This window comes from Lampris incognitus, chromosome 9 (genome assembly GCF_029633865.1).
Source record: "Lampris incognitus isolate fLamInc1 chromosome 9, fLamInc1.hap2, whole genome shotgun sequence".
Taxonomy (NCBI): domain Eukaryota; kingdom Metazoa; phylum Chordata; class Actinopteri; order Lampriformes; family Lampridae; genus Lampris; species Lampris incognitus.
In genome coordinates this window covers 6,869,899-6,881,402 of record NC_079219.1, presented here as the reverse complement: position 1 = coordinate 6,881,402, position 11,504 = coordinate 6,869,899, and the positions used below count along the sequence as shown (strand labels likewise).

At 47.0% G+C, this 11,504-nt stretch overlaps 2 protein-coding genes across 2 annotated transcripts; one reads left to right on the top strand and one right to left on the bottom strand.

Annotated features, from left to right (window-relative positions):
* The first annotated feature begins 3,498 nt into the window (after nucleotides 1-3,498).
* Nucleotides 3,499-5,874, top strand: gja9a (gap junction protein alpha 9a). The gene is made up of 2 exons (XM_056287117.1): nucleotides 3,499-3,548; nucleotides 4,121-5,874. The coding sequence occupies exons 1-2, from the start codon at nucleotides 3,499-3,501 to the stop codon at nucleotides 5,634-5,636; spliced, it is 1,566 nt and encodes a 521-aa protein (XP_056143092.1). The 3' UTR covers nucleotides 5,637-5,874.
* A 766-nt stretch (nucleotides 5,875-6,640) lies between these two features.
* Nucleotides 6,641-11,501, bottom strand: LOC130118676 (c-Myc-binding protein-like). The gene is made up of 5 exons (XM_056287119.1): nucleotides 11,342-11,501; nucleotides 9,065-9,137; nucleotides 8,873-8,921; nucleotides 6,981-7,110; nucleotides 6,641-6,865 (listed from the first exon to the last, which is right to left on the bottom strand). The coding sequence occupies exons 1-5, from the start codon at nucleotides 11,354-11,356 to the stop codon at nucleotides 6,818-6,820; spliced, it is 315 nt and encodes a 104-aa protein (XP_056143094.1). The 5' UTR covers nucleotides 11,357-11,501; the 3' UTR covers nucleotides 6,641-6,817.
* Between the last annotated feature and the right edge of the window lie 3 nt (nucleotides 11,502-11,504).

The following is an 11,504-nucleotide window of genomic DNA, read 5'->3' as shown; positions in this document are numbered from 1 at the left end:
AAGTGCAAAGAAAATCCCCTTTAACACTTTATTGGAATTTCAACTTCTTATAAATTGGGACAGTATTTCTAATAAAAGGTTGAAGTGTGAAAAGTCTTTCAAAAATTAAATGTTTATTCAAAATCCGATAAGGTCAGATGAAAAGGTGACCAGGCAATAGATTCTCTATAAGGAGATATATATATATATATATATATATATATATATATATTTATATTTATATATGGCGGCTTGGTGGCACAGTGGTTAGCGCAGTCGCCTCACAGCAAGAAGGTCCTGGGTTCGAGCCCCGGGGTAGTCCAACCTTGGGGGTCGTCCTCTGTGTGGAGTTTGCATGTTCTCCCCGTGTCTGCGTGGGTTTCCTCCGGGGGCTCCGGTTTCCTCCCACAGTCCAGAGACATGTAGGTCAAGTGGAGCACCCGTACTAAATTGTCCCTAGGTGTGAATGTGTGTGTGGGGAGGGGGTCCTGTGTGATGGCCTGGTGGCCTGTCCAGGGTGTCTCCCCGCCTGTGACCCTGGGAGCAGGATAAGCGGTTCGGATAATGGATGGCTGTGAGACCAGCTATGTTGTATGGTCTGGAGACAGTGGCGCTGATGAAAAGACAGGAGGTGGAGGTGGCAGAGGTGAAGATGATAAGATTTTCATTGGGAGTGATGAAGAAGGACAGGATTAGGAAGGAGTATATTAGAGGGACAGCTCAGGTTGGACGGTTTGGGGACAAAGCAAGAGAGACAAGATTGAGATGGTTTGGACATGTGTGGAGGAGAGATGCTGGGTATACTGGGAGAAGGATGCTGAATATGGAGCTGCCAGGGAAGAGGAGAAGAGGAAGGCCAAAGAGGAGGTTTATGGATGTGGTGAGGGAGGACATGCAGGTGGCTGGTGGGACAGAGGAAGACGCAGAGGACAGGAAGAGATGGAGACAGATGATCCGCTGTGGCGCCCCCTAACGGGAGCAGCTGAAAAAAGAAGTAGTTGCACCTGGTAGGCGCAAGAGTGCAGCATATTGAGAGGGACAATGGCAAGAGGAGAGACAACATAGCAGACAGCCGTTATGTGGGCAAAATACCAGTCCAACTAGTGCCGTTTCACAACCCGTGTTAAAGGTGAGGGACGGGGTGGGGTTGTGGTGAAAAAGATTATGATTGATTGTGCCCCATATTGCAGCCAGCTCTCTCCCAGTGTACTGGAACATTTCATGCTTTCCAGACTCATCACATCAATACATGCCTGGTGCATTTGTGTTTGCTTTGGAAACTCTCAAACAGTAAACGATATGCGAACCCATTTATTCTCATTAGCATGACAGCTGAAAACCTTTCACAGGCTACTTATTTGTCATTTTGCTTGTTGTGATTCGTTGGGAAAAATTGAGGTATAGAGTTGTAGAGACGTGACCTTGTTCGACCACAATTCATGCATTACACTTAACAAGAAGTAACACCAAATCCATTAAAGAGAAAGGCTTGAAAACAGCATAAAATCTAATTTAAATCTAATTCAATTAAAGATTACATTTCATAGACAGTTTATATGGATCATGTACTCACACTTTACTCCAAAAAGCTGAGCCAAATTAGATTCTGTGATTTTTTTTTTATAGTGCAACAAAAAGTAATATAAAGGCGTTGGGACTTTATGAAACAATCGAATGTTAATATGCGTTAAAGGTACAGCTAAACGCTAATACGAAACAAACAAGGAAATAACTTAAGGATTTCCAAATAACGATCAATATGAACCACAGCCACCCGAATGTACTCGTAGCAGGTTTGCTCAGAGCTAGTCCTACTTTTCCTCATCTGATCTACCAGGCCTTATTTGAACAAGAATTGGATTTAAAGTCTAGGGTTTGAGAGGACAAACATCATTTGTTACAGCCTCTCATTACCAGACATCACAAGTCCATGTTCTGCTGAGCATCACAGTCCGGTCTTGCTTACATTTGCCCTACCAGTTTTGGTCTGGATAAGCAGAAACATATCTGTGTACAGGTCACCAAGGTCAGGGGAATTTTGATCGGTTAGGTTCAACTTTTTTTCCCCCCTCAACCACTAATTAGCCCAGTTAGGGGGTTTGGTGTTCATTTCTCCTCCTCCTCCTCATATTCTTATATTTTGAGGTGGCTTTTCTTGCTCTATATAACTAATGAAATGTCAGATCTAGGCTACTCAGTTGATTAGTAGTGTGGGTCATTCATTCATTCATTGATCTTCAGCCGCTTCTCCGGGGTCGGGTCACGGTGGCAGCAAGCTAAGTAGGGCACTCCAGACGTCCCTCTCCCCAGCAACGCCCTCCAGCTCCTCCCGGGGGATCCCAAGGCTTTCCCAGGCCAGACTGGACATGTAGTCCCTCCAGCGAGTTCTGGGTCTACCCCGGGGTCTCCTCCCAGGTGGCCGTGCCCGGTAAACCTCCAAAGGAAGGTGCCCAGGAGGCATCCTGATCAGATGCCTGAACCACCTCAGCTGGCCCCTGTCGATGCGAAGGAGCAGCGGCTCTACTCCGAGCTCCCTCCGGATGTCCGAGCTCCTCACCCTGTCTCTAAGGCTGAGTCCAGACACCCTACAAGTGGCTGAAATGAGTTTCCTCTGTAGTGTGGGTCAACCTATGCAACTTGTACATGACTCCTATTTGACTCTTGAGTTGAAGAAAGCATCGCTTCATCATATGGCCCTGCAGTTCTGCAAAACATACAAAGGCATTATACATTTTACGGTATATGGTGACAGAACTTGCCCAGCAGTTGGCAACTGCAACAAGCCCGATGGATTGATTTCTTCTAAATGTGATGACATTTTGTGTCAAGTGGACGAGACGGCTTGATTACATCCAGAGAGGAGCAACAGAGTATGAAATCGGACATGACTCATTGATCGCCTCCCAATTGTAGAAAACTATTGATCAAACCAGGCCTGGACTGGTGATGGGGACGTTTCAGCCACCCGTGGCTGTTTCCAAGCCTCTCTCTGCTCATCAGCTGCAACGGCTGGGTGTTAATGTAGCTTAAACGAGTCATGTGGCTAAAGAAGTTCACCAAACAGACATGTCATTTCTGACAATGTACCTAGAAACTACAAAGCCACCAGTATAGTTAGGATTAATTGATACACTTTTAAATGGGTCATTGGAGTACATTCAGTGCAATATTTTACAAATCATCGTTACTGATACATAAAAAAGTATGGTAAAGTAAAAATTATATTTTAGTAACAAACAAATAGAGTCAGTTCCATTTTGACTGGCCCATGCCTAAGGTCAAAATGCAAATTATAACCCAATGGGTGAGGCCATGACCTAAATGCTGTGGTGGAACTGTGGGTATTGACGTTCTCTTGTCAGTGTTCTGTTGGCACCCTTCCCATGCTAGCTCAGTTGTCCTCTCTCTGGTTGCGGGAACAGTGGACTGAGGCGGGTCACCGAAGTTCAGGTGATGCTCAGCACAGATGTGGTGGGCGCCAATGATTTTTCAACATTTTGGTGACCGCGTCACGGCCGCATGACCCGAGGAGATTTAAATCACCAGCAGTCTGTTCACGCTGCTGTGAGGTAAATGAAAATGACAACTACATTGACTTCTGTCCTTGTTAATGCAGCTTGCTACCAAAAGGGGATGGCTTCATTTGGGGCAAAACAGGACCGGCGAACAGAGCGGTGAAAGGGAACAAATGGCCAGCCCAGGATCTCAACATCAACTATATCAGGTCATCTCAGCCCAAATTTTGATATCTTCTTTTCTTCATGGAGGCGTATGATCCCTTGAATTAGTGTTCTCAGTGTTGATGTTTAATTTCTTCTGATGTGAGGTATGTCTTGGATGAGTTAATATGTACTAAGTTTGAAGTTTCAATGACTGATTTTAAAACTTGATTCAGTGATTTGTGCTGCTTTGATTCGATGTGAAAGGCCGCTTTTATTCTCTGTCTTGCCTTATTTTTCGACAAAATAAACCAACTAATTTTCAATTCTGTCCCCATTCCATTAATTTTTAGTTTGTGATTATTATTTTTTAAAGAAAGACTGGCTGCCAAATTTTGCTTCAAGTCCAAAATTTGAGTCAGTTTTATCAAATCTCCTTCCATGGTTATTTCATCCATAACTTCTCCACGACTTTCTTCCAGTTATAATGGCCGAGTGAAGATGGGGGACTGGAACTTCCTCGGGGGGATATTGGAGGAGGTGCATATCCACTCGACTATGGTTGGCAAGATCTGGCTTACCATCCTTTTCATTTTCCGCATGCTGGTGCTGGGGGTGGCGGCCGAGGACGTGTGGAACGACGAGCAGGCTGACTTCATATGCAACACTGAACAGCCTGGATGCCGCAATGTGTGCTATGACCTGGCTTTCCCCATCTCCCTAATCCGTTACTGGGTCCTGCAGGTGATCTTTGTGTCCTCTCCCTCACTGGTGTACATGGGTCATGCACTCTACCGGTTGCGGGCACTGGAAAAGGAACGGCAGAAGAAGAAGGCACTGCTGCGTCGGGAGCTTGAGATGGTGGATGTGGACATGGCTGAGGTAAGGAAGAGGATTGAGCGGGAGATGAAGCAGCTGGATCAGGGGAAGCTCAACAAAGCTCCTCTTAGAGGTTCTCTGCTGCGTACCTATGTGGCTCACATTGTCACTCGCTCTGCCGTGGAGGTAGCTTTCATGACGGGCCAGTACCTCCTTTACGGCTTCCATCTCTATCCGCTCTTCAAGTGCGAACGGGAGCCCTGCCCCAATGCGGTGGACTGCTACGTCTCCAGACCGACAGAGAAGAGCGTCTTCATGGTGTTCATGCAATGCATTGCTGCGGTTTCCCTCTTTCTGAACATCTTGGAAATCTTGCACCTGGGCTACAAAAAGGTTAAGAAGGGCATCTTAGACTACTACCCTCCCATGACAGATGACAGAGAGGAACTTGACAACTACTATGCAAACAAGTCTAAAAAGGAATCTGTTGTGCAGGTGGGCATCTGTACAACCCGTAAGGCGACGATTGCCTCTGCGCCCAGTGACTACAACCTCCTGATGGAGAGGTTTCAGGGTTCAAATGTGTACCCAAACCTCAGCAATCCTTCAGCCTATCTACCTTCTCAGGGCAAAACAACCACTCAGCAAGTATTGGATGACCCTATATGTGTGGCTCGTAGCCCCACTGAGCACCCCTGTAACTCCGCCAATACTAATCATGAGGCCGGCTCACCGCCGTGTGACTCTGTGATCTTTCCAAAGCAAGAGGAAACGGAGGACCTTACACGACACAGTCAGGAGAGCAACATCAGTAATGCAGGGAGTCCATCCTCTCCAAAATGCCCAACGGACACAGGTCACACATATGCTTGTCCCACGCTACCAGTAAGTGCAGTAAGGAGGCCATGGAGGGGTCACTGCACCTCCAACTGCTCCACAGTGCTGGAGGGTAAGAGCTCGGACACAGACTCGTATGGAGGCGAGAACGCCAGCTGCGAGTACTCTTCTGTTCGCACTCGATCCAAATCGGACGCCAAACAGAGTCCAGCCTCCACCCCAGAATCACAGGATGAGTCCTGCTCAGGATCGGGGCACAGCCCAAGATCAGCCTCATCTAACCGCAAAACATCTATTGCAAGTACTTCAAGCAGCAGGCGAGCGCCGGACTTGAAAATCTGAACTCTGAAAGTAAATCATTTAGTTTTTATTCCTTAGTTTCACTGTTACTTCAAAGAAACCTGTGTGATAGAGTTGAAAAATCTCTATTCAGTCGATTAACATTCTGAATAGCAGTTCATATAAATGATTAGCAGTACTTGGGACCTCACTCCAGATTATTGGCAGCAGATCAGAAATTTAGATATTTGGTGTTTGATTTTGAACTAGAAAGCAAGTTGCTGGACGCTTTGCTGGCACTCAACGATGCAACCTTTGAGTTCCTCGACATAATGAGAGGAAATTGGACTTTGTATTTTTTATTTTTTTCTAACAATTCTTTGGAAAAAGCAATATTTTCTATTGTGGATGGAGTACATGCAACGGCATACAAAATGCTATGGGGGGAAAAAATCCAACAACAGTAATTAAAACATTTGATGACTCCAGGTTCGTCACCATATTTCTTTAAGATATAATCAGGGATCACATACTCCAGGCCTAAGTGTATAGCAAGACCTCTGCAATGAAAGGGTTTAAGGGGCACAGCGGCGGTGTAGGGGTCGTTAACCCAGACAGCATCCGGATGTGGGCCACTTCAGGCAGTGATGCGGCACTGATGGTCTTCTGGCCCTGACAAAACAGATGTGAGCCTGAAGTGGCCCACATGTATAACAGCAAATATGGCCCAAATATGCCAAATCACATGTGGGCCTTTTCTGGCAAAGATGCGGTGCTCTGGGCAACATGTGATCTGGATGTGACCCTGAAGTGGCCCGTGTGGTAAATGGTGAATATGGCCCAGATATCACAAAACAAATATGGCCACCTTTGGTAAATGTAGCACATGCGGCATTGCTATGGCTTGGTTCTGGCAAACAAGAGCAGACCGCCCAAGTGCCATAATTTTCTTCAATTATTTTCAAACCTAATGAACGCCTAATTCCTCATCTCTACAGCCCATATTTCTGAAGTTCTATACACAGTTTCTCACTCCAAAGAGGAAAAAAAGAGGCAACAACTCAGTGAGCTGGAAATCATATTTATGCATCATGTACAAATGAAATGTAACTAAGAAACATATCAGAAAGCATGACCCAAGAACAGAATATGCAAATTAGAACAAACAAAAAACCAAGAAAATAATATTGCATTCATTCAACATAAGCTTTGCCTTGAAAACTAGTTCAGGAAAGCAAAAGGGCCTATTTAGCTGCAGCTCCATCCTCTGTTGTTGGCTCGTAGTGTTGAAGCTAGGGAAACGGGAGGGGGAAAGGTGAACCAGGTTAGGCATTCGAATGTTTCTTGACTTTGGTAACGTTGAACTCTAAGAACCAATTCCATTTCGCCAAAGGAAGAAATCTTTACCCTTGTCTTGAGGTCTTTGTTTTCGTCCACCAGAAGTGCACACTTCTGCCTCAACTCGGCCAGCTCTTGCCGAAGAGCCAAAGTGTCTGCCGAGTCCTGGTCGGCCGCTCCGAGGTGCTGCTTGAGAAATCTGGAGACGGTCTGATTAAAGAATCTATAAGGCCAAAGTACAGTGACTGTGCATTACTAGATAATTTCCAAGAACGTCTCCCTATCAGCGGCGGTGCGTGGCAAAGCAGACTGAGGAAGCCAGTCAGCTTAGTATGGAGATCATCTCGCCATACGACGGAGATTAAACCTCCATGTCATCACATGATCTAGTTACTTGCTTTCACAAACCAGAATAACTGAGTGCTGTTACAGGGGTAATGTATTTCTATCCCAATCCTCGGGAACCATAGCATTTACAGGGCTTTTGTGGACTACAAAACAATGAAGAAGTGCTAACTTCACAGCCAGAAGCACAGGTTATTCACAAATTAATTATGTGCATACCCCTGTGAGGGCACATCTCCAGCAATATAAGTGCATCAGCAAGAAACAATGCCGTTTGCTATAAAAGATGTACACACAATCACACACTAGATCTATACAGGGTGACACACAATGCTGCCTCTGAGTGTCTTCTCGTCATCTAAAGAATAAACACGTAGCTGGAGGTTTTCAGACACACCCATCCATCCATCCATCCATCCATTATCCGAGCCACTTATCCTGCTCTCAGGGTTGCGGGGATGCTGGAGCCTATCCCAGCAGTCACTGGGCAGCAGGCGGGGAGACACCCTGGACAGGCCGCCAGGCCATCATTACACAGGGCTGACACACACACACACACACACACATTCATACCTAGGGACAGTTTAGTACGGCCGAGTCACCTGACCTACATGTGTTTGGACTGTGGGAGGAAACCGGAGCCCCCGGAGGAAACCCACGCAGACACGGGGAGAACATGCAAACTCCACACACAGAGCATGATCGGGGACGACCCCCGAGGTTGGACGACTCCAAGGCCCGAACCCAGGACCTTCCTGCTGTGAGGTGACCACACTAACCACTGCGCCACCGTGCCGCCCCAGTCGCATATCAATATCACAGTTAATTGGATATAGAATGGGGTTGGCCTACCGTTCTGTGTGATCTTCAGTTGCAGATCAAAAGCAAGCTTAGTAGTATTTTTTTATGAGAAACTCGAGGTTCAACCTGGCCTCCCTTTTTGTTTTGATCAATGAATTCACCATTCCATGTTGAGCTCGGTCAAGTCCGGCCTCAATGTGATTGGCTAAAACTTTTACTTGTTTTCGGGCAAAGTGAGAAGCATCTGTCTGCGGACTGCAGCTTGTAGGGGTGGAACTTGTAGCAGGACTCCCATCCCTTGCCCTAACCCTAACCTCATGGGGGGGGGGGTCTTGTACTGATGTGGGCGTGTCTTGTATGTTACGCTCCTCTCCTGCAGTCCGCAGATGGATACCGTTGGGCAAAGCTGGCCTCCCTTGAGCGATGGTAGCATTTCCCTGACCTCACTGACCACCAGGCAGCGCAGGGGACCTCAACTACACGTTGTGATGCACGCAGAGGGGCCCCGTTTATCTCGCTACACCAGCTAAGAAGAAAAACAAGGGAAATGGGAAAACTCAATTAAGACAGCCATGGGAATTTTGTTTTCTTTATTAGAATATATTTATGGGGAGGCCAGGCTTCCCTTGGCCCCAGAGAAACCGCCTCTGCTCCCTATTTAAATTGTGATCTTTGGCCAGGTTAGAACATTATTAACCTGGCATCTCTTGGCCACCAGCTCAGGTCACCAACCACTGCTCCTGAAGCCTTTTTTCCTGCTCAGTTGGAACATTTTAATGGGGGCAAGGAATTACTTCACATGTTTAGAAGGATACTCCAGCGCGTTGTTTGGCTTCTCCGCCTGTTCATACAATGCTACAAGCACTGAAAAAGAAGACGTCAAGATAAAATGCAAATGAACAAAAACTGAGAAAACTTAAGTGTTTCCAAAGATAAACATCCAATTTTTTGTGTCGCTACGAAGTTTTTGATCATGCAAGATGAAGAGTAGACTTAATATGCCCTACTGCTGGTAAGACTATCCAGAACACCCGCTTTCTCCAGGTATCGCCGAAACTGCTCCCTTTTTGGATCCGAAGCCTTTGGGGACAAATTCAAAGTTACGTAACTACCAAGCAATAATGTCATACAGCACCGCTCCGTGGTTGAGATAATGTTAGAATGCAAATATTAAAACGTTCATCACCTCACAATATGAATAGAATCCAAATCTTATACCATTTACACCATCTAGTGTTTTACAGAATTAGTGTGAACGGTCCTCAAAACACAATGCAATGGGTAAAAAAACATGGTGGCAAAGTTAGTTTATTGACAATAACCAAGACTAGAAAGGTTGAAGGTGGGGTGTCACACGTGGCCTAGCACAATGATTCTCGGTCAGGTCTTCGGACACCACCAACGCTGCTCGCTTTCCATTCTGTCACATAGTTAATGCGTGCAACCGTTACTCCAGGCTCCAAAAAGGGAGGCTTTATACCTGGAACAACAGGTGAAAGTACCAGACTACCTGGCAGAATATGACGCTAAGCGCTGGTGGTACCCGAGTGCTGGATTGATAACCCCCTGGTTCTAGTATTTTACAGGATTAGTCCGGGTCCAAACAAACAAAATAAATGACCTGCGATACACAACGTAATGGGGGGAAAGTGAACAAGGTGGTAAAACAAGATCTGAGGCTGACGTGTCAGAGGCGACCTATATATGTGATGGGCAGAGGGAACCTTCAGTTGCCCTTGCTACTCTAGCGTGTTGTACCCTATTGCCATCTGTAGCTGGAGGAACCCGGAGGTTAGAGGAGAACTGTGGGTTCTGTACGTGACATGTGAGACACACGCATGTGAAGCTGGCGAGTTGAAGTTTGAGCATCCTGGCATATGAGTGGACTTCTAACATGGCGTCAGGAGTGGGACGCAGTGGGGAGATGTATGGAAGCCAGCTGTTGTTCCCGAGAGGCGTACACCCCAGGGGAGGATGTCTGGGAGGAATGGGAGACAGCTGAGAGGGAGCTTCCTTCTCCTGCTGCTGAGCAAGACGCGGGTGTGAATGCAAGCTGTGAAACTGCGCCCTCTACCGACGAGGACAATTCTCCCTCACAAAGCTCAGCACTGACACGTGTGACTCGTCCACAGCCACACAACCTTATCGTAGTAGGTCAGGGAGCCTGGTCCAAAGTCCACCAAGGTTTAGAGACTAGACAGGCTGAAAGAGACGTTGCACAGGTCATGTGGCAGAGTAACCGGTCCACTGAGGTTTACTGGACGTTACTGTGGTTCCGAGGAGCAAATGGGTTCGTGTGGGCACAGTTGGTCCTGTTACGAGACACTGTGCACAGCGCCACATGGCACTGTTCTGAGTTGAGGACCGGCTGCCAAATGTTCCGAGGAGCTGAGCAGACATCTTTAGAGGGGGGCGGTAGTGTGTTGTACCCTACTGCTACCCGTAGCTGGGGGAACCCGGAAGTGAAAGGAAAACCCGTGTTGTCCTGTACGTGACATGTGATGAGACACGAGAGAAGCTCGGCATGTGTTCTCATGTATGACCAGACACAAGGGCGACCTCGGTTTCAGGACCATGCTGCGGGTTCGCATGTTTAAAGCCATTTGCTTTGAATCGAGCGAAGTGCTCCCGACCCCCCCCCCCCCAAGCACACCACAGCGTTCTAGAGGACTCCTACCTCCGAGGCAGCCATTGGTCTCCATTCACTTTAGTACGAGTCCCATTAGAGGGACTGGAGCATTACTCGGGAGGTAATCCGCCACAGCCAGCCTTTAATCGGCGTTATATTTCTGGTCAAACTTTATTTTATTTACTTTTTGTTGTGTTTCTGGATAATGCGAGTTAAAGCGCGGGTTCATCTGTAAAATGTTCCGGGGCTTTCGACTGTGCACAAGTTTCAAATCTGCACGACGACTCGTACTGAAATGAATCGGAACCAACGACTGCCTGCAGGGCGCTGCACAGACCACCCATATGAGCCCACGCCTGTGCGGTCGTTAAACGGCCTAAAGCATGCGAGCCGAGCCGAGCCAAACCAAGCTAAGCTAAGCCAAGCTAAACCAAGCTAAGCTAAGCCAAACCAAACCAAGCCAAGCTAAACCAAGCTAAACCGAACCAAGCCAAGCTAAACTAAGCCAAGCTAAACTAAGCCAAGCCAAAGCAGCCAAACACCCGACAGAGGACTTGGGCTCCTCCGCGTCAGCTGACACGTAACGTGGTGTTTGTCAACACGAGTATTTCATAAGCATCGCCGAAAAGCTGGACAGCCCGTAAACAAGACTTACTTTATGATGCGCCATGACAACAACAATGTCGAGCTTCTTTGTCAAGAGCCGCTTCCAAGACCGCTGAACTCTGCCGGCCGGATTTTACTTTCTTCTTCTTCTTCTTCTTCTTCTCCTTCTTCTTCTTCTTGGTTGGGTTTTATGTGTTTCATCTTCCTCTTAA

Coding starts and splice junctions, on each gene's coding strand:
- gja9a (XM_056287117.1), top strand. CDS start 3,499: ATGACCCGAGGAGATTTAAATCACCAGCAGTCTGTTCACGCTGCTGTG. Junction 3,549..4,120: donor TCTGTTCACGCTGCTGTGAG/GTAAATGAAAAT, acceptor ACTTTCTTCCAG/TTATAATGGCCGAGTGAAGA.
- LOC130118676 (XM_056287119.1), bottom strand. Junction 7,111..8,872: donor AAGCCAAACAACGCGCTGGA/GTATCCTTCTAA, acceptor GACCGTCTCCAG/ATTTCTCAAGCAGCACCTCG. Junction 6,866..6,980: donor ACAAAGACCTCAAGACAAGG/GTAAAGATTTCT, acceptor CCGTTTCCCTAG/CTTCAACACTACGAGCCAAC.